The sequence below is a fragment of the Grammomys surdaster genome, unplaced genomic scaffold (genome assembly GCF_004785775.1).
Source record: "Grammomys surdaster isolate TR1022 unplaced genomic scaffold, NIH_TR_1.0 125956, whole genome shotgun sequence".
NCBI classification, from domain to species: Eukaryota; Metazoa; Chordata; class Mammalia; order Rodentia; family Muridae; genus Grammomys; species Grammomys surdaster.
Genome location: NW_021620775.1, coordinates 2,965,307 through 2,990,327, shown reverse-complemented (window position 1 = coordinate 2,990,327; position 25,021 = coordinate 2,965,307). Strand labels below are relative to the sequence as shown.

At 41.8% G+C, this 25,021-nt stretch overlaps 1 protein-coding gene across 2 annotated transcripts in view; it reads right to left on the bottom strand.

Annotated features, from left to right (window-relative positions):
- Atp13a4 (ATPase 13A4) overlaps positions 1–25,021 on the bottom strand; it is a 124,449-nt gene that overhangs the window by 10,045 nt on the left and 89,383 nt on the right. For both annotated transcript variants that reach the window (XM_028753771.1, XM_028753772.1), the window contains exons 18-28: positions 21,124–21,248; positions 16,150–16,313; positions 15,224–15,346; positions 13,859–13,938; positions 11,868–11,910; positions 11,421–11,530; positions 10,318–10,414; positions 8,303–8,375; positions 4,292–4,463; positions 3,472–3,665; positions 2,318–2,406 (exon numbers count right to left, since the gene is read on the bottom strand). In XM_028753771.1, coding sequence (XP_028609604.1) covers positions 2,318–2,406; positions 3,472–3,665; positions 4,292–4,463; positions 8,303–8,375; positions 10,318–10,414; positions 11,421–11,530; positions 11,868–11,910; positions 13,859–13,938; positions 15,224–15,346; positions 16,150–16,313; positions 21,124–21,248 — 1,270 coding nt within the window. The remainder of the gene's footprint in view (positions 1–2,317; positions 2,407–3,471; positions 3,666–4,291; positions 4,464–8,302; positions 8,376–10,317; positions 10,415–11,420; positions 11,531–11,867; positions 11,911–13,858; positions 13,939–15,223; positions 15,347–16,149; positions 16,314–21,123; positions 21,249–25,021) is intronic.

Below are 25,021 nucleotides of genomic sequence, written 5' to 3'. Positions count from 1 at the left end.
GGAGAAGATTCACACACATAAGAAATACACGTACAAGAGGAACACTCCTCCATTGTTGGTGGGACTGCAAGATGGTGCAACCACTTTGGAAATCAGTCTGGCGGTTCCTCAGAAAATTGGACATAGCATTACCCGAGGATCCAGCTATACCACTCCTAGGCATATACCCAGAAGATGCTCGAACATATAACAAGGACATATGCTCAACTATGTTCATAGCAGCCTTATTTATAATAGCCAGGAGCTGGAAAGAACCCAGATGTCCTTCAACTGAGGAATGGATTCAAAAAATGTGGTATATTTACACAATGGAGTATTACTCAGCTATTAAAAACAATGAATTCGAGAGGTTCCTAGGTAAATGGATGGAACTAAAAATTATCATCCTGAGTGAGGTAAGCCAATCACAAAAGAAGACACATGGTATTCACTCACTGATTATTGGATATTAGCCTAGAACCTTGAAATGCCCAAGATGCAACTCACAGGCCACATGAAGCCCATAAAGAAGGAAGACCAAGTGAGGGTGATTCGGTCCTTCTTAGAAGGAGCAACAAAATACTCAAGGGAGCAAATATGGAGACAAAGTGAGGGACAGAAACTGAAGGAGGCGCCGTCTCAAGACCACCCCACCTGAGTATCTATCCCATGTGCAATCACCAAAGGTAGATGCTGATGTGGAAGACAGGAAGTGCATGCTGATAAGAGCCTGATATGGATATCTCCTCAGAGGCCTTCAAGAGTCAGACATATTCAGAGGCAGATGCTCACAACTAGCCATTGAACTGATCATGGGGTTCTCAATAGAGGAGTTAGAGTGAAGACTGAAGGAGCTGAAAGGGTTTGTGGCACCATGAGGAGAGCAACAATACCAACCAACCACAGCTCCCAGGGTCTAAACCACCAGCCTGGGAGCACTTAGGGGGGGATCCAGGGCTTCAGCTGAATATGTAAAAGTGGAGGGCCCTGCTGGGCATAGGTGGAAGAAGAGAACCTTGACCTCATGAAGGCTGGATGCCCCAGGGGGTGGGAATTTTGAGGGTGGGGAGGTGGGAGTGGGGGGGTGTAGATAGAGGTTACATCCACAGAGAAGAAGGAGGAGGGGCGAGGGGATTGGGGGTTCCGAGGGGGTGGTGGGGGATGGGGTAAGGGGACAACATAGGAAATGTAAATAAATCATCCAATAAAAAAAAAAAAAGAAAAGAAATACACGTACTTCTCTGCATATGTAAAAAATAAAGTGTAAAAATATGTAAAAATTAAAAAATTTAAAAAATTAAAAAATAAACCAATGCCATATGTTGCTTCCAGAGGAAAGCTAGGTTGGAAAGGATATTTTACTGTACTTACATTTTTAAAAACTTTTAAACCATTTGAATGTATTTGTTTGTAACACACACACACACACACGTTTAGGGTGTAAAACAGCATGATTCAATTCATAATAAACTTCACAAATTTGAGGCAAAGCCCATTTGCAGTACATGAATTTTAAAAGGTGGAAGAATAATAATGTTATAATTTTCCTTGCCTGAATATTCCACATTTTCTAAAATAGGCCCATATTTACTTAATAAAAAGGCTTGGTTTTAAACTGAATAATGCCTCTTTGTATTATCTTTTGTAGTCCTGCTGTCACAGACTCCACACAAGTTCTCACCAAACAAAACCACACCCCCTTTATTCTGCCACTGTGCCAGTCTGTGAGAGTCATATATACATATATACACATATACATATATGTATACATATAAGTATATATCATATATATACTTTCCCTCACTTGAATAGGTAAGATTATGATATCTTGTAGGATTTCAAAATTATTTCCAGTTATGTTTTTAAAATGTAAGAGAGAGTGACCTTGAGATAGATGAGTGAGGCTCTGTGACAGCACCTTTTCAAATATAACTATGAAAGTACAGAAAAGCATGGTTTTTAAAAGTAAGTACAGATTTGAGAATTAATCTAAAGACTGTTGCAGGCAAAAAAAAATTTGTTTCCTTAAACAGCATTTTGAAAGCAAGGCATGTATAAGCCAATTTTTTACCAATCTTTCAGGGGATTTTGTTTTCAATGAAAACTGACTCAATTCTTGTTCTAAGGCTATGTTTAGTCCCACAGTGTAACACTTGATGCAGTCTGATTTCCTGATTAGCTTGAGTAAAAAATAGATATAATTCAGCACTCTTTTAAATTCTGCCTTTTCCAAAGTACATAGCCAGTGTCGAGAGCACCTGTCAGTACAACAGTGACCTGCTATCGGGGGCTGGTGACAAAAATACTGACATCATCATCTTCCAGAGAGGATACTTACGTCCAAACGCCTATGCAACTCTGGGATATCCGCAAATAGAATGAAAAGACATACGCCCATCTGTAAAATCAGCACAAGGACAAATATATCTGAGGAAACAAGAACACAAGCTATCATTTTGAGAATTCATCGGGGGAAGCATCACATCTATTGACTGATATATTCTAGGTTAACGCTGATTACATTTACTTGACTTTTACATTCAAATACTGCATAATGGATGACAGCGCTCATTTCTATGCAATGGGTCTCACCTCTACAGTCTCCGTGTATGTCCTTGAGGGGGGGTCTTTTTTACATCTGTGTTATGTTTCAATTAGTACAGGTGATAAATAAATATATATAGAATAACAATGGCAAGCTGTCCCTTTGATAAGCTTTTAAAGACATTCAGGTATTTTGCCTCAATACAAGGCTTCTGCCTCAAATCCATTTCTGGAAAACCAAGAATGCCATAAATACATGAGATTTTAAATTATGATTATATAAAGATGAACATTCAACAATTTCTTCATCCCGATGAGGAAAAAGACAAGATTAATCTTCCTGGAACAACTTCATATTGAGGATATTGATCCTTCAATTTGTGCTTCTGAATTTTTACAATTAGAGGGTTAGTATCAATATAGAAACATATGTCTCAGAGACTAAGAAGGATGTGGACTTCTCCTAAAGAACCTCTCTGCCTCAAATTATTCCACCCAAGAGTTTCCACAGTGTTGTATGTTGAGATTCCTTGTGCCCAGACCTACTCCTAGTCTGCCACTAAACAATGCCATTCTGACCAGCCTTCATGACACCAAGTCCCAGCTGAGGGCTGTGACCCTTCTCATGTCCCCAGGGTGAATTCTAATAGATGGTGACAAGACTGGTCTTTACATTGAGCTTCCCAACTAAGACTGATCCCAAGAGATATCACCTAAAGACAGTGTTGGGTAGAACCATAGTATGAAAAAAAAGAATGTCTTTAATGGGAAGAAAGAGACAGAGAAATGAGGCTGTAGTGTTTTTTCAGAGCTCTGGGTAGAAGTGAAGGGACTCTAGCTGAGACTGTATTGGGCAGTTGCTTCCTTCCTGAGAGGCCTGAGCATGCCTGTTCTAATGATCAGCAATGGTTAATGATCGTCCCTCAGCTTGCACACAGTGTCACTCACAGTTTGTATAGGTGGGCTGTCTAAATGGTCTTCCTTTAGAGAATACAAGAGCCACAATGATACAGTTGATTGTTCCCAAAAACCATATTGTAGTATTCTCAAAACTCGCAAAGGTGCTGTTACTTCTGGTTTTCTCAGGAATATTGGGAGACGCAGTTAAGGCTGAGACGCTCTCATTTCTCACTGGACAGACACTACAAAGAAAACCAAAAAAGCCAATGGAGTTCTCAGAACACATTTTCTATCTGCAGGTCACCATGGCTAACACTGTTAAAAGCAAACATCCAGTATTTCATAATTATTCATTGGTAAAGAAGACACAGGAAAAATAAGCACAGACAGATCTATAATTGTGTATGTATGAGTAGGTAAGTAGATACATAGGCAGATTCAACATTACTTGTTCATTAGGCTGTTCATCCATCGTGTATATAAAGGAAACAGGGGTAGAGAAGAAATTCTGATTCTTCTCTTAGAGACTTAAGAACTGTCCATTAACACATGGGGTAACATATACTTTATTATTGAACAGGGTAGTTTTGAAAGGAAAAGATTTTGATCATTTCATTGGACTTTAAACCAGGCTTCTTAAATTGGGACAAACCATGAAAGTTAGAACCCCTAACTACCCTCATTATTAAGCAACACAGGCCAAAGCATATAATAAAAGGACAAATGATTGTTAGTAATTTCCCCCAAAGGATTTAAGGGAACTAACACCTTTGGAAGGTAAAGATTCCTTTGCCTCCCTTCATTTGGGCCAGATGATGCTTGACAGAAATCAGACTTCAAGGAGCTAGATTTGAGGCCATGCTGATACCTGTGACACTCCGTGATATACCAAGGCTGCTTCTGTACCAGGATGAAGCCTACGATGTGCATGGCCAAACTGAGAAGAATGTTGAGGATAACGGAGAGCAGCAGAGGAGGTGAGATCAGCCGCCCCGCAGGTCTGAAAGGCACTAGCTTCGGGTTAGCCCCATTCAGATTCACTACAAAATAAAACCAAGATTTGTGTGCATGAGATCAGGAAAACACTGGGTTCTTAATCACCAGAGTGAAATGATTAACGCATGCGTCAAGCCTCCATGTGAGAAGCTTCTTTTTGTACCAGATGGTAATTAACACAGAGAGACGTACTACAACTGATCAGAGCAGAGACTAAGGGACTGTGGGATGCTCAGCCCTAAATGGGACATCTGTGTCATGGTTCATTCTCCAAAATCTTTAGGATCTTTGCAAACGAGGGGGCTGTGGTGGGGAGAGACAGAAAGGATATACAGTGAGAGCTGAGAGATGAGAGTAAGGAAACAGTGTCTTCTGGGCACAGGAAAGTTGCACATGTGAGCTCAGTGTACACAAGGTCTGTGCAAGCATAAGTCAGACCAAATCCCAGCACAGAATGGGGAATTGGGCATAAAGTGCTACCCCTAGCTGAGGAGCTCTTGGCAATTGATAGCTACTAGAAATGGAGTCAGTTTTCTCTAAGAATGTATCCCCAACTAAGTCAGCTATGTTCCAGTGGGAGGATACACCTAAAAGAATGTTTATTTGTCCAGCACGCATCAGTCTTGATGAGTTTAGTCTTTTAAAGGATACTAAGTTGGTTTGGAAGAGAAGAAGAGTAGAGCAGGGAGGCATTTGGGGAGAGGGTGAATGTGATTAAGAAAAACATTGGAGTTAGAGAGATGGTTCAGTAGTTACAAGCATTGGATATTCTTGCAGAGGACCTGGGTTTGATTGCCAACACCCACACAGTGGCTCACAACCATCTGTCACTTCAGTTTCATGGGATCCAACACCCTTTTCTGGTCTCTCCAGGCACCAGGCACCCACATGTCACTTTCTTTCTGTTGCCCTCAGATCAAAATGTAAAACTCTCAGCTACTTCTTTAGCACCATGTCTGCCTGTGTGTCTCAGGGAGGCAGTAATATGATCAGAGGTGGTACTGATGCAGGCAGGATCCCAGTCATGTAAAATTTGGATTTCATGGAATGAGAAGTTACTAAAAACTTTTGTTTGCACTCTTTTACTATTGTTAATGTGGCGGGAGGGCATGTGTCAGCACTGCATGTGTGTGATCAGAGGCCATCTCTCTGGAGTGGTTTCATTTTCTCCTCCTACTTTCGTGTGGGTGTCAGGGACTGAACCGACATTGCCAGGCTTGCAAAGCAAGCATTTATACCTGCTGACCCATCTTGCCAGACCATACTGGATTATCTTAAGCAAAAGAGTGACATCATAATATTTACATTTTAATAAAAACTATACTGTGTGAAAGGTAAATGGAACCACCAAGGACAGTTTGCATAGAAATACTTTAGGGCAACCTGTGACTTTCTATGTAACCTTTTTAAAAGAGCGATGGGGTTGTCAGCAAGAAAGAAAGCCAGAGTAATTATATGGGCAACACTGTCCTGGCCTATCCAACAAAATAGGAGAGACTGGTTATCTTTCACTGGCAGGAAGGGAGCCGGGATGTAATGTGAAAAGACATATGGCCACGGCAACTCTTAAAAAGGAAAGCATTTCATTGGGGCTGGCTTACAATCCAGAGGTTTAGTCCATTATCATCACAGTGGGGCGTGAGGCACACAGGCAGACATGATGCTGGAGAGGTACCCGAGAGTTCACCATCCAGAACCTTAGGCAGCAGGAAGAAAGCAACACTGGGCCTGGCTTGGGTTTTCGAAACCCCAAAGTCCATCTCAGTAATACACTTCCTTCAACAAGGCCACACCTCCTAATCTCTCTCAGGTAGTGCTACCCCCTAGTGAACAAGAATTTAAATATACAACCCTATGGGGGCCATTCCTATTCAAACCACTCACTACAGAACTTTATATGTATTAGAGGGAAAGACTGAAGAAAAGAGAAAAACTCAGAATGACTATCAGTCTTTGATTTGAGTAACTAGAGAGCTAGTGATGCTATCTCGTAGACTGTAAGACATATGAGGAAAAGGACAGTGTTGCTTCTCTTCTCTTGTTTCACTGACATATTCCAAAGGCCTGGAGCATTAAGTAGTGCAAACAAGCCACTCAGTAAGTTCACATAACTAGGTCTGGAAGAATTGAGTTTAGCTCAACTATGTCATGTGCAGGCCCTACTAAATATGCAAAACCGGATGCTTCTTCCTTCCAGAGCTCCTGATAATCATCTTTTCTGAAGATGCAAACTAAGGGTTCATCACACAGAGATGACTTTAAGTTCTGTGATTAGTTGACATCCCTTAGAGACAAGGTGCAGGCTGAAGTCAACATGCTCCGAGAATAGGATTTAAGGGGATTAAGAAAGAAAGAAACAAAACCTGTGTCAGTTAAGCAGTAGATGAACAGGAGAGTGCTGTATCACTAAAGTGAAAGGAAAGAAACCTTTTGAGGAGAGGGTGGTGTTGAGAGACCGGTGCTTGAGAAATGGCCATTGCTACTGACTGCAGACAGGCATGGAGAACTTGGGCAGCCACAGGGAGGTGGCTAAGTGGAGTTATCACTCCCTCCACCTGAGACGGCCTTGTGTATTTCTGTGCATGTTTTTAGAATGCATTTCATGAGAGCTGTTACAATTATGGAAGAAAAGGCATCAAAGCAAGACCACTGCACATGTAAAAAGTGCCATACCTTTGTAGCAAGTTAGTTATTTGCACCCTCCCAGACAGTAGTGCCCGGGGTGACTCATAAAGGATGCCTATCACTGCTGAACCCTCAAAGGAAAGTGGGCAGTGGAATTGAAAACCCATGTTCACACGAAACCCTACACACAGATGTTCAAGGCAGTTTTTGTCTTAACCTGTCAAAACTTAAAAGCAACAGAGCTGTTCTTCAGTAGGCAAATAGAGAAATAAACTGTGCCACAGAAACAACAGCGTATCAGCACACTAAAGAGGCGAATGCCAAATTATGTAAGGTGTGTAGAAACCTCAAATATATGGAGTTATTATATGAAAGAGGCTGATCTGAAAGGCCTGATGAGTATATAATTCCAAACTGCAGAAGTTTCTGTAAATATGTAGAGGCTGTTAAAAGACCACAGAGGTTGTCAGAAGTTTGGGGGAAGGGAGAACAAAAAATAAAGCATAAAACATTTTTGGAGGTAAACATTCTGTATGGTGGCACAATGATAGATATCTATCATACGACATGTCCAGACTCATAGAGTTTGAGACTAAGAGTAAAGCCAAATGCAAAGTATGAGCTTTGGGGGAAATCGTAATGTGGAGGTCAATGTGTCTCCCTTGGGGCAGGGATGAGGCTTGCAATAGGAGGAACTGTGTACAGTCAGAAGGGAGAGGTGCAAAGGAAATCTCTGTACCTTTGTCTCAACATTGCTGGAAACCTAAAATAGCCTGAAAAGGCATTCATAAGTTGAAATTTTTCCCTATGTAGGAGACAATCCACATACTCATTAGAAAGGTGGGAGGCAGGAGCGTTAAGATGGCAGAATTGCCCTTAAGTGCCACTTTCCATGGCTAGAGGCGGCAATTCAGAGGTCATAAAGATCAAAGCCATTCAACTCTACAAGCAAAGCGCATTTCAACTGCACCTACACCAGAAAAAGCACACCAAAGTCATTTCCTATTTCCCTGGTGCTTTTTCATTCTGGTTGATTAGCCCCCATTTATAGACGCTCTATATTTCAAGGGAAAGGCAAGAGGCTAGTTTTTTTCCGTTTATTAACATTTTCTTTTAATAGAATTAAATATTCTATGGCCACACCCCATCTCTGGGGCTAAGCTATACAATCCTGCTGCTGAAAGACAGCCTTTCCTGGGGTGGAGGGAAGGCAGTAGGGAGAAGCGTCTCCAGGAAGAAAGTGTTAAAAAGTTCTTACTTGTTACACCAATAAGAGTCGTGATGGCCAGATCCTGGAATAGAAACTGGTAATTTGAAAGGCTGTTTGTCTTCTGGAAACCAAAAAGAAAGCAGATTAAAGAATGACAAGCTTGTGGGTGAAGCTTAACAAGAATTGCATTGTGTCTCCCTACAACCTGAATTTTTTCAAGCAGCTTACTAAGGAAGGCCGTGGCATGGTTTCAGGGCTGTTTGGGTTGGTGAGTGGTGGAGGTTATGGAGGGTAGTAAGACCCATGTCTAGGAAAGCCTCTAGCTACAGGAGAGCTTCCTGTGTGTGCTTTCCAGACAGGTTCCCCTGCACCAGTGATACCCAGAGCTAAGGGGATCACCTGCTAGATCTGTCTTGTCCCTTTTCTGATGATTAACAGAATGTGTGGGTTTGGTGTAGCACAATAAACCATGCATCCCCAATAGTCACATGTAACAGCTGTTTGATAATCTTACACAGTTTTCACTGATGGAAAGTCAGAGCAACTGAGTTCACAACATGTGCCTTGGGCATTGTTAGGTGAGATGTTATACACTGTTAATAAATTGTCTTGCTGTTCTTGCAAAAGAATGTTTGAGCCTCTGACTTCAGGCATGTTGCTTCCCTGCTCTCGCACTGGAGAAGAAAGATCATAGTACGCCATACTGAATTATACTTTTGAGGGGAATAAACTGTTTGGGATTCCAAAATAGGATCAAATTCCCACAAGCAGCTTAACCTCCAGTGCCCTCATCAGAGAGGCTGAAAATCTATCTGAAAGCAAAGTTTTGAGACCAGGAGCTTGAACCAAGGAGAGAGCAAATATGGCTATCTGCAGGGTCGGCCCCCTTCCTGGGTGTTGGAGAGTGAGCTCACACACTGAAATCACACTCGATATCCACCTCAGTTCTCCATTTCTACCCAGTTCAATGATAAGAGGCACCACATGATACCTGTGTTTATTTTTATATCATGACTTGCCAATTTTCAGATCTGTGTATGTAGGGAGTGAGAGCTGGTAGGTTATTTCCCCATGGAAGTCAATTGCTAAGCTTTCATGATTGTTAAGATCCAGACACTAAACACAACCAAAAAAAAAAAACCCACTTTACCACTAAATTCATTGCATAACATGAAGGTAGGATATATGCAAAGCTTGGTGCTATTTCCTTGTTCATTTGTTTTTCTATTATCTATGTTCCTGGGTTATTTCCAGTTCCGGTATCTATTTGGTACATAAGTGTGTACTTCTACTGTATGTTTTCCCCATTCATGTTTGGGTGTACCTGGTGGGTAGCTGGATAGTCACACCCCTGAAACTGCAAAGGGAATGTGATGACCAATGTTGGTTGTCAATTTGACATGCCTAGGAAAAGGAACCTCAGCTGAAGAATTGAATTGCCTCCATTCAATGGAGGACAGGTCGGTGGGATGTTTCCTTGACTGTTAATTGATAAAGGAGACCCAGTCCACTGTGGCCTGGGCCATCCCTGGGAAGGCAGGACTAGGCTATGTATGTAAAGTAGCTGAGCAAGCCAGGGAAAGCAAGCCTGTGAGCAGTGTTCCTCCACTGGTCTCTGCTTCCTACTTCTGTCTTGAGTCACTGTATTTATTCCCTTCAATGATGGGCAGAAACCTATAGCCAAACAATCTCTTTCCTCCCCTGAGTGGCTTCGGCTCATATTTTATCCCAGTAACAGAGAATCAAGCTAGAACACAAGTTATTAAAGCACTACTCCAGTACTAGAATCCACTCTTTAATAAATAGAATTGGGAAAGCAGATACTTGGTCCACAGGGGTGAAAGTGACAACGAGAATAAAATGGCATTACATTCTGTCCCTCAGCTGTCATTTGATGTTGTGTTTCCATATCAGAGAGCCACAGCTTGTCCTGCAGGTCTGTCTAGCCCTGACTTATTTTGTGAGCTCTCAGGGACACTTTTAGAAGGATCCTTGATTTAGCTCCCACTGGCTCAACTCCTTGCTTTAATTCTCACTAAACGAGGCTTAGTCCCAAGTCATACCCAGTAGAGCAGCAGAACACCAACATACTGAATCATGCTGTACAGGGCCATGTACTTAAACATGCAGAAGGATGTAACGAGAGCTGCACGGCCTTCCCTGTGGGAGAAAAGGAATAGGAGGGTTTGAGGAAAGTGATGGAGAGAAACCGGGTGTTATTCTGTCCTTTTTTTTCATCTTAACTTTAGATCAACAAAAATAGATAAAAAGCCAGACATCTGGTTATATGATAAATCATTTCCAACCGTGCACAGCCCTGAGCCAGTGGGAGCCAAATGCCTGATTGTTTGGAAAAGAGCAGTTCTGGGCCAGTGCCCACAGGCTTGACCCAGCAATGGACTCTGATTTACAGTTACTTTTGTCCACTATGCATGAAATTGTTTCAGCTCTTGAACTCAGAGACAGGCGACATGGGGACCAGTCTCAGACCTCATATGCATGTGCTAATATGATTCGGAAGATCATTCCCCCGCCTCAGTTCCTGCATCTGTGAACTAAGGGGAGTAAATGGGCCTGGGAGCACTTTCAAGCAGGTGCTTGGGGAATTTGGCAAATGTTTGATCCAAATTTCATCTTGGAAATTCTAACTTTTCCTGCCCCCAAAATGGTGTGTACACTCAAATTACCTGTGCATCAGATTTAAATAGACCAGACACAATGAGTATGCTCCTTTCTTTGTCCTGTTGTTGCCTAGTGCTGAACAAATACAATATTCAAGGAAAAAACAGATGGCATGTGAATTACCACCTTTTTCTATTTTATTTGGGATTGGGACTGGGACTTTAATTTACTTGGCATAATAACCTTGTATTGGTTAAAGACCTGATCCTTAAACCAGGTCCTGCTGCTGTCATTGGCTCTGCCAGGGAGGTAACAATCAGTGACTTGTATTGGAAACAGCGCTGTTCTCCCAACATTATTTTTACCCATCCCCCCAACATTATTTATAACTCTTTTGAAATCCATTAGGCAGGAGAATGTTTATATTTTTACAGAAAGCATCTACACACAGCTCTTCTGCTTTACCCCAGAAGAAGAATATTATCTGCACCCAAAAGTCAAAAGAGAAAATAATACGGGGGCGGGGAGGGGAGCAAGCTCTTACTTGATGAGATGCAGCACACATTCAATGTTTGGAGTTTTGGAAGTAAAAGGAGAGGCCACCGATGCCTCCTGCTCTGATAAAGAGATGCCAACATGAGCCATCTTCAGAGCCTGAAAGCAAAGAGTCAATTTATTGCCTACATACACACACACACACACACACACACACACACACACACACACACAAGCTGGCCACAAGGTAACCTGAGACCCCAAACCAGACTTTACCTGCCTGTCATTTCAGAAAGAGATGGCACTAGATACCTACCAAGGAGGAAAGGGCTCTAGAGCCAAGCTGGATGTCATTTAGCATTTAGTAGCCATTGAGTCATTTAGTGGCTTTGGTCAAAACCTTCCCAAGTCTTTGGTGTCAGTTTACCATCCATGAAAAGACATTCATCCCAAGTATTTTTGAGAAATTGTGGCCCTCAAGCCGATAGCAACTTACCCCACAGTCATTGGCACCATCTCCACACATACCTACAAAGTAGCTTTAAAAAGAAGAAGGAGGAGAAGGAGGAGGAGGAGGAGGAGGAGGAGGAGAAGGAGGAGAAGGAGAAGGAGAAGGAGAAGGAGAAGAAGAAGAAGAAGAAGAAGAAGAAGAAGAAGAAGAAGAAGAAGAAGAAGAAGAAGGAGAAGGAGAAGGAGAAGGAGAAGAAGAAGAAGAAGACCAAGTGAGTTGAATTGTAGAGATCAAGGCTGGTTTATTCATAAAACTAATTTCTCTTGTTAAAAATAAAAAAGGGTAACCAACCTTACTTAAGGGTTTAAACTTTTTATTGTAAGGATGTTCACCCTAAGAGACTGGTCAATGCAATGTGTGACAGCACAGTTCCCACAATGGGTGAAAACCCTAGGACATCACTGGGCACTTCATAGGCACTCCCCTCCACAAAAACGTTAATGATCACAGCTATGTGAAGAGACAGTACAGTCAGGAGGTTGCAGGATTTTATCTAGAAACCAGATCTGGGTTTCTGTCTTCTCGATTTGCCATTTTTAACGTCACTTGTTAGACTGGAAAGTGACTAGTAAAGTCATAATCATAAGCACTGGGTTTTGGAGGAAATGCACCCTGTCTGTGGTCATGAAGCACCAGGCCCAGACGTTGAAGAAAGAAAGCAGAGTTCTGCTTCAGCATGGTGTTGATGGTTGGGTGAATACTCTTGTCTGGAACTATTGGCTTAAGATTATGAATGGTTGGTTGCTTAGTTCAAGTACTCACAGGACGTGTTGTACTTGCTTTCACACTGCTATTAGTAGCCAGCTTACTCTAAATCCCCTCGTGGTTTTCAACCATGAGAAGACAGGGCTTTCTAAGCTGAAAAGCTACCCCCTAGGACTAGATCATGTAATTGGGAAGATGGAGTTAGAATGGAGGTCACATTGACATGGTCCACCATGAGATTTCCTTAAAAGGAAATGTGTTGTCAAAAGGCAGACACTCATTTCACCTGTAAATGGAAACTCTTGGTATTGAAGTGTCCTAATGATGTGATAGAAAGATGCTTTAGCATAAGAATACTTTAATATTAAAGTATTTGATGATCCTCTCTGTTATAATTGTGATGATAGATTATGAATACAAAGCCTAAATTCTTGGTCCTTCAGTGGCTGAGCTCATAGCCTTCCTGTCTCGGGTCACACGGTTCTCTTTTGTGACCCTGTATTCTCATACAACAGTTCTTAGCTTTGGGTGCAACAATGACTTGTGTGAGGATCTTTACAAAAATAATGTATTGAGGACCCACAGAATCAACTAAGCAGGGTTCATGGGGCTCACAGGAACTGAACTGATAATCATGGACCCTGTAGGGAACTGAGCTAGGTCCTCTGCATATATGTTATGGCTGTATGGGTTGATACTTTGATGGGATCTCCAAAAGTGGGAGTGGGGATGTCTCTGATGCTTTTGCCTGTGATTGAGACTCCTGTCCTCCTACTGGGTCACCTTGTCCAACCTTGATATAAGGGTTTGTACCTAGCTTTACTGTAATTTCTTATGCCATGCTCAGATGATATCCCTGGGAGGTCTGCTATTTAAATAATAATAATAATAATAATAATAATAATGGAAGAGGAGGGGAACTGGGGGAGAGGAGAGGTGGAGAGGGAACGGGAAGGAATGGGGGTAGGGGAAACTGTGGTCAGCATGTAACATACATAAAAAAATAAAAATTTAAAAAATAAAAACACTGTGTTCCAGCCTCATATGACAATTAAGTCAGTACCACTAGAAAGTGTAGAACAGATTTGCTACTTTTTCTAAGTTTCCCAGTGACTATCATCTGACCGGGGTAAGAATCCCTGCACTGACCTATCTACACAGTGCCCTGCACCTGTTCCATCCCCTTTACTGAGGCCTCCGTCGCTTCAAGCCTCTCCGATCCCCCCTGACTGCCACACCTCCATCACTTCATCATGTGCAAAAACACTTACTCCAGTTTCTGGAATTCTTCCACCAGGCTTGACTTTTGCCCAGGAGACATTCTTGCAAAGATGGTCCCATTGATTAGTATCTGCAGCAATCACAACAACAACAGGCAAAAAAAAAAAAAAAAAAAAAAAGGAAAAATGTTTTATTATGGCAGTTAAGCACACACAAAACATAGAACATTGCCTGGTGCTATTCATGAATGGTAAAAGTTTTTTCTCAATAAAATAATTCCTCTTCCTCCTCTTTCTCCTTCCCCCTCCTCCTTCTTTCCCTCCTCCTCCTACTTCTCCCCCTCCTCCTCCTTCAACTCCTCCTCCTCTTCCCCCTGTTCCTCCTCTTCCTGCTCCTCCTCCTCCTCATCCTCCTCTTCTTCTTCTTTGTATTTTAAGATAGACATTGAGACTTTTGTTATCAAATGAACCCAATGAAAACAAAATATAAGTATTTATAAAAAGTCTATTTTTAAAATGCTCTATGCAATTGAACCCAGCTGCCATGGGGAATACTGCCTTCTCTGTCATATCCTGAAAAATCTTGAGCTTCACAGAAAGTTGAACCAATGAAATCTGAGATGTTACAACAGAGAAATACAGAAAGACCTAGGAGAAGGCAAAGACAAAACTCCTCCCCAGAAAATTGTTCCTAACTAGCAGAAAATTACCAGGTGATAAGATAAAGACTATCTGTGCTTTGTTCATGTTATCTGGGCTTGACCAATTAGGAAACTAAACTTCTATCCTTTAATGAGTCGTGTAACATGGGTGGTTTGAGGGCATTGTATCCCGCACCGGTTTCTCTTCTCCACACTTTAGATTTTTCTGTATGACAGCAATGTGCCCCTTGCTCTCTGTGGCTGTACACTCAGTCCAGTATATAGTCAAAGTCTATGTGTTTATGAATTAGTTACTTTCCCCTATTATGAATGCATTCCTTGTAAAAATAGTCTAAGTTTGGCCCCTTCAGAAAACGGCTCTTCTGCACAAACATAATGACGCTCTCCTATCTTTTACTGCCTTTCTGTTTCACTGCTGGGTTCTTACTAAACTGTGAAATGCCTTCACCATGGCAACCTGGTAAGAGCTGTGCAATGCCCAATCCTCCTTGCTGCCACATTTTCCTAGGGCTGGTAGAAAGTTCACTCCTCATGTTTATTATTTTCAAATCTAATAGGAAATGACAGTAACTTTGCAAAAGACCATTTCCCTCTCTTGTGATGTATAGAACTAGCTAGTTTTTGCTTTGTTTTGTTTTGTTTCTTTTTGTTTTCGTTTTATCCATTCCCAACACTGAAACTCTTTGAGGGTCATGCATGTAAGTGACATATTCATCATCTGCACAGAAATGTCATTGCTTCCCATAAAACTCACCTTTGGCAATAAGCTGCTGAAGTGTTGGCTTATAACATGGAAAGATTTTCCACTCAGGGCAAAATGGTAACTACCTTCTCTGCCATTTTCTGGGACTTCTTCTCTGATGTTGATGTAAGTGTCCTGCAAAGCAAGGTGCAACTGTTCTATGCTCTTCCGATTGCTAAAGTGGTCAGGACCACAAGAATATCTGACAGTGAGGACTGAGGTTAGACCAGGGTCTTTCTTTAAAAGTTGCATTCCAGACCTGATCCCTCAGAGAACTCCTGCTTCTTTGCTGGCCTGATCTTCACACACCACAGCCACTGGCAGATAAGAACAGCTCATAATTATGTCCTGTTCTCATCTCAATGTGATCTCTGCGAGACCCAGAGATGTGTGCACTTCATGAATTTCAAGTGTCAGATACAAGAGCATTGCAAGGTAACACCTCTCTCCTGGAAGTGAGAGCTTGTTGGGGATCCTTTTTCTAACAGAATTAATATTGTTCTATAAGGATACAATGTAAATAGAATATTAACAAGACTGGAGATACATGAACAATTTTTTCCTACCTTGAAGACATAGTCTGATTATCTATTGCACACAGGAGATTGTCCAAGTGACTAAGTCCCCTTTGAACCCATTGGGGTGGCAAGGGACAATGTGGAAAGTTAAAGTCACAGCTCTGCTTACTGTGTCCTTTCTAATAAGAAGCCAAAGGCTTCCTAAGAGCAAAAGAACGATTACTGTCAGAAGCCAAGGAAGTATGAAGCTTAGAAGTAGGAAGAGTGCAGAAAACTGGCATAATTAGGTTCATATTTGTTAAACACCTGGAGAAGTTCATTGACTTGAAGTTGCCTCAAAACTTGAGCTAGTCACAACCATGGCCATCATTACTGCATGGTGAGCCAGAAAATACAGCAGAGTGCTTGTGTTAGATATACCTGACTCCCAAATGGACCATGTTTCTTCTCTTCCACTAATTTCCAAGAGATAGATGCTGATGAAGAACCAGTGGCTTCATTCGCCTCAACAAGAATAACTTTCTGGCCTTCAGAAACCATCCCAGACTTCCTGGCCACTGTTATTGCAGTCTGAAGATTATCACCTAGAATAAAGAAAGAACATCCCAAGACAATGATGGAGAGAACCCACCAATACACACAGGATTTAAGAAACTCTCTAAGGGTTCCAATCTTGTATTAGGTGTGAAGATAATTACTGAGATCATTTCAGCCTGACCAGGAATTTCATAATCCTTTCTCTGGTTCTGACTCTTTTTCATCATGCTACTTCATAAATTACTGGGGTATTTTTGTCAGCAAGCAGGAAGGAAATTTTTAAATGTATTTTTGCCATTGGTTACAATCTTTAGAAATGTGTAGGAAGCCTTTTGGCTTAATATCATATACCTGGTAGCTCCTCTCCTGGCATAAATAGAGTAAGCCCACTACCATCTATCTCCCAGAGTGATTACAGCAGAAAACCAAACAACAACCACAAAGCAATCACCTGAGGACTTCAAAAAGTCAACAAAAGCTGGCAAACTGTGGAAGGGATCAGAATTGGATAAGCAAGGTAACAAGGGATGAATTTCTCAATGTTTACCTCTTTCCTCTAAAATGTGTGGCTTGAGTATGTGTTCTAGTATGTTCCCTAAACTGTTCATACAGCTATAATCAAGAGAAACACACAGCAGGTAAATAAGGAGGCAGAAGAGCTCTTAGAAAGTGTAAACTATCAGGAAAATCATGGGAAGACAAAAGCTGCAGAAAAGAGCTAATTCAGTGTTTGAGCAGTGTAATTCTCAGGCTCTACATGTATGGATCAGGGACACATGTGGAACAGACCAATAGGAAAACATAAACTTCAAGAACTAAATTATGAGGTGTCACTCTCTTGCCATTTGAGATGAAAAATAGCAAAACACTTCAAATTTAAGCTAATATTGAAACTACAACTTATAACAGACAAAACAGAACTGACTAAACTGACTAAAACAAGAAAAGATTGAAGCTGGGTGGTGATGGCACACACCTTCAGTCTCACTCCAGAGGCAGAAGCAGGTAGATCTCTGCGTTCCAGAATAGACAGGGGTTGGGAGGACTGAGCATTCTACACTCGGTATTAGCAGGATCAACATTTGGTATGCTCAGTAACAATAAAACTGGTCAATTGTCAATGTCTAAGAAAAGCAATCAAAACTAACGCTGCCAATCCTCGATTGATTCATGCATTGAAATGATCAGATAGTGATTTTTTTTTTTTGGTTTTTCAAGACAGGGTTTCTCTGTGTAGCCCTGGCTGTCCTGGAACTCACTCTGTAGACCAGGCTGGCCTCGAACTCAGAAATCTGCCTGCCTCTGCTTCCCAAGTGCTCAGATAGTGATCTTAAGAAGCTATTACTACTTGAGCTCTAGGCTCATAAACCGTCATAAATGTAGAAAGACAGAATGAACTCTACAAACCGGTCCTCTGATCTCCACACATGCACCATAGCACACACTTAATACACACAATATGACAGTAAATAAAAATTTAAGAAGAAATTATTATAAGCCTCATTTACATGATCATTGTTAACATTTATAAAAACAAACAGAAAGACTCAGCCAATTAATATGTATGGTTGTAATAGATAACTTAGAAATGAAAATGTAACAGTTGAAATTTTTGAATATTTTTTTAAAAATATTTTTTAAAAATTAAACTAGATGCACTCAGGGGAAAGTCTCACACATTGGAGAACAAATAACACTGTTTTAAATGAACAGAGGTTTGGATTATTAAAAGGACTTCCATTCTTGTCAGTAAAGACTAAGGAAAGGATAAAGAGATTGAAATGTCTGTGTGTGTGAGTGTGTGTGTGTGTGTGTATGTGTGTGTGTGTGAAGAAAGCTCCCCAAAGCCTGTAAGAGATTTCAATTTATGAATTCCAAGGATCTCAGAGAACCCCAAATATGCTAAACTCAATGAGAACCACCCCCATACATATGACAGTCACAGAGCAGATAGTCAAAGATAAAAGAAAAAGGCTATTAGAGAAAACTAGCCCATTGCCCACAGTAGAATAATGCTCAAAAATGATCGTAGACATGTCATAAAAACTAGGAAGACTAAGGAAGACCTACTGAGTAGGATGAACATCCCAGAGAAACTGCAAAACCTTTAGCAATCTAGAGATCACAACAGCTGCCTAGGAAAATATGAAGCAGAGCATAGGACTGGCTAGGTAGCCACTGCTGGAGACAAGGGAAGCGAGTTTTCAAGACTGAAAACAGGAAGGAAACTCAAATGCTGAACTGGGAAACACCAAGAGTGTGAGTGTCTGGCTGCACCAGGGAGCGGTCTGGAATGGGGGTGTCTGTCTGTACCAGAGCAAGGCCTGGAGTGGGGATGTGTCTAACCCCTCACCCATATGAAGACACAATCAAAGTACTTCTCAACTCAAACAGCGATCTGAAGGAGATAATGACCATTTTTCTTTATTGGGAACTATATCACAATTTGGTGAAGTTAAGTGGCCCCCTCCTCAAACCTTAAAGAGAGCAAGATTATAAAACTACAGTAATTGTTTAAAAAAAATAGGTAAGAGAGTGAGAGAACAGATCCAGGAGGCTGTCACAGACCTGTAATAACCTGTCATGTGAAAAATAGAAATCCAGGGTAAAAATATAATGAAGGGAGAACAAAGGCAATAATTAAATGAACAATAGAGAATATTTTCTTCAGAGGAAGAAAAGCATATTAAAAGTGCTCTGTTCCACACTGTATTAGTGAAAAAAAAAGGAAAAGAAAAATATCTGAGTATACCCAGTTAATATTTCTAAGTTCCAACGTTAAAGAAGAAATATTATGTGTAGGTGAAGAGTGTGTATCCTATAATGGGCTGCTATTATGTTTTACAATACCAGACTCAGAAGACAAAAACACCATTCACTCACAGGCCACTAGCAAAAAACTAATCTGCCCCCACGAAGAGTGAGAAGTCAGAAAGCATTGCGCCCTCCATTCAATAAAGAAGAAATGAAAGATACTCAAAGGACAGAGCAGGATTTTCAATACATGGAAAAAAATGGTCTAAAGACTCGACTGCAGAGTGAATAGCTCTTATCCATACACACCCCACAGAAGGCTGAAGATAGACTGTGAACATATATGCACTGGATACTCTTACGTCAACTTGACACGAGCTAAATTTCTGTGGGATAAGGGAGCCTCAATTAAGAAATGCCCCCATGAGATCAATGAGGCTGTAGGCAAGCCTGTGGGGCAGTTTATTATTAGTGATTGGTGGGAAAAGGCTCGGCACAATGTACATGGAGCCATCCATGAGCTTGTGGTCCTGTGTTCCACACAAAAGTACGCTTAGCAAGCCATTGGGAGCAAGCCAGTAGTCGGCACTTCTTCGTGGCTGCTGCATCAGCTCCTGCCTCCAGGTTCTTGCCCTGTTTGATTTCCTGTCCTGACTTCCTTCAGAGATGAACCTTGGTGTAGAAGTGTAATCCAAATAAACACTTTCCCCCCCAACTTGAGTAGCAGCGTTAAACCCTAACTAAAAATGTGCAATGTAAGTTGCTAATGATGTTCGAAATATCAAGGGCTACCGAACTATCCCAGGAAGACCTAGAAGTCAGACTGGGGAGTAGAAAAGAGGAAAGCAAAGCATCCACGGTGCTATGGATTGTGGGATCGAGAATCATGGAGTAGATGAGTATGGGGGAAACAGAAGGACTCCAGGGTCCCCAGCTCTCACCTGCGGTTCAGGAGGTACACAAGAGAATTAGAGCTTTGGAAAGGCTGTGTGTCAATCACACAAGCAATGGGGCTTAAAGCACAGGAGAAGGAAGCAAGACATGTGAGATATAAATTAGGAAATAAGTTATTCACTTGTAATGTCTTTCTTATTGAAAAGCCCAAGCATGTTTATTAAGTGATGTCATGTATTTCCCTGGAGTGATCCTTCCCCACCAACCCCTTGTTTATGAGATCTGATGCTTCGCATTAGAGTCAAGATGACAACGTGTTCCTTCTGTCTGGAACTAGAGAGTCTGTTGCTGATGGGCTGTCAGCATAGTTTATAGACCACACTGGCTAAGATACTTCTCCTTCTAATACTTGACAATGAAAATCATCATCTTTGCATGGGCCATATCTTCTTGTTATTCGGCTCTTATTTCAAATGCCAGCAATCAGAGAGGCTTCTCCTAAGTGCCGTGTCGAAAGTAGATGGCCAGACACACTTGACCAGGCTGCTCTATTTGGGATTTGGGAGGAGGGGTTTGCTTTGTTATGTGTTTTTTTTTTATTTTTTATAATTTTATTTTATGTATATGAGGATTTACCTATGTGTATGTTATATGTATGCCCAGTGCCTATGGAGGTCAGGAGAGTCAGATCCCCAGAAGCTGGAGTTATTCATGGCCGTGAGTTTCTGGGTGCTGGAAACTGAACCCTAGATCTTTGGAAGAGCAACAAGTACCTAAACAGCTGAGCTATCTTTCCAGCCCTTTGCTGTTCGTTGTTGTTTGGTTGGTTGGTTTTGTTCTCTTTTTTCTTTTTTCTTTTTTCTTAGACAAGGTCTCATTCTGAAATTCAATCTGCCCCCAAACTCACTATGTCCTCATGGTTAACCTCAAACTTGTGGAAATTCTCCTGCCTCAGATTCCTGTCTGATGGCATGTATCACCATGCCAGCCCTCGGACTGTCCCAATTTGTATATCTCAAAACATGCATTACACTACTTGACTAATTGATTGTCTCTTGCCTCATGGGGTGGGCGCTTGATAAGTAGCTTGCCCCTTTGTTTCCAACAGCCTAGAGTGAAACCTTGACCTTGGTACAATACTTGTTAAGTAATCCCGCCCTGTGTGCCTCCAAGGTGCCCCTGTTACCATGATGTACTGTGTGGCTCTACCTGTGATCATTACAGTCCGTATCCGGGCAGAGATGAGCTCTTCTAACACAGGCTTTGTCTCTTCCTTCAATCGATTCTCTAAGATCAGCAATCCCAGAAATATCAGGTCAGATTCCACCTTCTCCCTGATTAAACAGAAAAGCACATGAGGCTTTTTTCTGTTTTGTTTTTACAGTAATGATAGCAAAAAGACAGAGCTTCCCACGGCGTTGCCCAACCCCCTCCGCCCAGCCCCTGCTCCAACTCTGCTCCCCAGCCACAAACTATCGGAAGCTGCAGTAATTAGCTCAACTGAACCAAGAGGAAGTACTTGTAGGACTAAAGTTTGCCTTTGACCTTTGCAGAGGGTTAGCTCATGATTGCTAGGGCCTTTGTGACAGCTCAGCTGACTTTCATCCCTTCATCTATCTACTACAGAGGGGAGACAGTCATGACAATTAAGTGAAAACAAGAAAACTGGGACAAAATACCAGATTCTCCAGAAATTAAGGTTATACAGGTATCATTTTAACCCAATAAGGTATAGTACAGATAAATAAATGAGTCCTTTACTAAGGCCAATCTGGAACACACACACACACACACACACACACACACACTTCTTTCTTATCTGGAAGCTCTGTTCTTCTGCATAGAATACTCCTGCACTTCATGGAGGGCACCATGAGAGCATCTGCAAGAATATCCTACAGGACCAAGTGTGGGGAATACATTGGGGACTAGAGATTTAAATATTCCTACAGTTCTTTTCTTTAGACACAGATACAGAGACAAGATCCCAGTACTGTCTCATTCATGCTGAAATGCAGATTAAAACGGCACCCGTGCAAGCCTTCACACTGAGCTACAGTGTGCACAGGGCTACAGCATTGGTGGAGATGCTCTAGAACATTGGGAATCCCTCCACTAGGTGGCAGGAAGTGGAGAGTTTCAGCTCCGCACCTCAGAGCAGATCCAGGAGGATGGCTTTCTCACTAACTTAGTACCGTACTTAAGTTCCCCTGCGATCAGTTTCCAAGCTATGCATCAACAGCTTCTTGCCTTGACTCCACTGGAGCCACTCACCGTGGATATGCTCTGCACTTAATCACATCCAGACTTTTGCTCCAGACTGTTGGAGATTTTCTTATTTCATGAGTAACATTAGTTTTCAGGATCTGCCACAGAAACCCTGCCTATGTTCTGAGTCCCACCTCATGCTGCTGGCCTCTAAAGCTTCTCCAAAGGGGAACAACTGCTCTCTCCACACCTTACTTCTACCCTGGCTAGCTGGTTCTTTCTTACTCATCCACGCCTTTCAGTATTGGCTTTATTGATCAGCCTCTAATCCCTGAAGGGAAGCTTAACCTGAGTTAAGATTCTGCACACTAATGCCCACGCAATGCCCACGTGCAGAAAGCTCTCAGCAAGCATCAGCCACGTGGCACACTTTGATACTTGCTTTCCATCATGTTTGGCCATACCGTAAAAAGGAGGTCATTTGCTCTTTCTGGTTTCTCACTAGAACTAGACAGTGTGTTAGGCTCATCAGTGTCTATTGGGTACCTACTAGGTGAGGAAAAGAAAGAGAAACTCTGTAGAGGCTGCAGGAGCTCCAACTCCAAGATTTCACATTTAAAGAGGGAAAGATTAGACATGATCACCTGACTCATACGCAAAGCTGGGAGTTATACTGTAACAGACACAAAACCCAGAGGTCTGTGGAATCAAAGAGTGGGCAGGCATTTTTGGTTGGAGTGATTAGAGGCTTTCTGAAGGAGGTATTTGAACCTCCCTTCAAGGTTAACTTAACTGATCCCTGATTAGAATTTTACAGACTTTCTGTGGCCTCATACTTGGGCCATAGGACTTAGATTCTGTTTTCAGAGATTATATGACATAAGGGTAATAATAAATTACATTAGGCCAAGAAAATGGTTCAAACACCCAGGGCCATCTTAGAATACCCATTTCTAGTTCCTCTGGCCTGTAGCCAGCATAGAGCTCAGTGACTGATATGATCGGGACACCACAGTTCCAATCTCAGCACACTGCTGCTTTCTGTGTGACCTGGAGTAAACTGACCTCCCTGTGTGGTATTCTACTACAGCTTTGGCTCTCCAAAGTTTCTTATATCTCCAGATCCTTACACTCTTCCTATCAAGCATATTAAATCTGAGCCAAGAAGTGGAAAGGAACAGTCCTAGGAAGGGTCTCAGACTCTGCAGCGTGGAGTAATATGCTGTTTTCCTGTTTCTTGAACTCACATTGTACCTCCTGTAGCATCTACGTTATAAAGACTAGTGAGTGTGATGCAGATGGTTGTCAGCCCTGAGACAACCTCTTTCTTTCTTAAAATTTGTATGACCTTTAAAGACATATGTATAAAGTAGGGCAAAAACCTTCAGTAAGACTTTTATATCGGTGCTAGAAGTGCTGTCAGCAAACACACTCAGACAGAGACAAGTGTAAACATACATACAGAGAGAGGGGAAGAGAGAGAGAGAGAGAGAGAGAGAGAGAGAGAGAGAGAGAGAGAGAATATGTTTTGTCTTGGTCGGTATCAGCACCATGCCCAATTCTGTACAACCCTTTCCTGGCCCCAAGTATTTCTAGTTCAAATTGTGACATCTATTCTCAAGGTCCACTTCCAATTCTGATTTCAGCAAGCTGAGCTAAGCTGATCAGATCTCAGTACTCAGAGCTGAAATAGTCAAAGGATAGAGCAATTAGTTTAGCCATGAGTCCTCATGGTGGTGATACGGCTTGAAGTGGAAAAGCTAAATACAGAACCGAAGACAAGCTCCTATTTGTCAATTTGTGTTCAGGCCTTACTAGATTTTCCAAGATTAGAATTTAGATGTCAATGCCTTTAACAAAGGCAAGCACTCTCCTGCAGACCACAGCTCTCACCATTCCCAAGTGTGCAACTTCCTCCACAGAGAAGGGCTGGTTACATCTACTATTTCCAAACCGGGAATTTACAGCTCGTAAATGCACACACATCGCACTGGGTAATAAGCAGAGGCAGCGCTGTAAGCAGCATCAGCACCAAGCACAATTCTGCACAACCCTCCAGTGACCCAAAATATCTCTACTCCAGATTGTGACATCTATTCTCACGGTCCACTCCCAATTCTGACTTCAGTGATCTAGAACTGAGTTGACAAGATCACAATATTCAAAGCTGAAATAGCCAAACTTGAGGAGGTCTCACTAAGTTGGCTAATCAGGGACTGGTCCAATACTCCATGCCCCAAGTGTGACACTTGGTGACTATCCACATGACTCTCCCTCTGGGCCTCATTTGTCCCAAACCCAACTTCAGAGGGTTGGTCACAGTCCTTCTCAGCAGGGAGAGAAGTGATTCTGCTTGATATTTTAGGAGGAAAGAAGTCTTTTCAAGTGTGCAGGATTGTCTGCAATGACAAATGCATAAAGAATCGTCGCTCACCCATCACGCTCTTTGAATATTTGATTGGATATTCATGGACTTTAAGTCATCGGCACTTGTGCTGTTTACATTACATCATTATTCTACTGTTAATGTATGTGCTAGCACTCTATAGTTAATATTGTTTCATTAAACAATAATAAAAAGTGTCTCTAGTATAGTTCCCCTAGCAAGGCTTTCCATATAAACACAAAATATTTTCTCAGCTCTTCAATTTTGCAGGAATAGTGAAAGTACACAAATTGAGAAGAAGTTGTACTGTTTCCTTTTTAAATTTTACCAGTTGTTAATGACATCACTGAGCTGCCTTCCTTGCAGTAAGACTGTGTGAGGCATTGAGGCGGCATTATGAAGCACACGTTACATAGCAGAAAGCCACTACGGTCTCATGGTGTCTACTCTCAAGTATGAGCAACTGTTCAGTGTGTTTGTGTGTGTGTGTGTGTGTGTGTGTGTGTGTGTGTG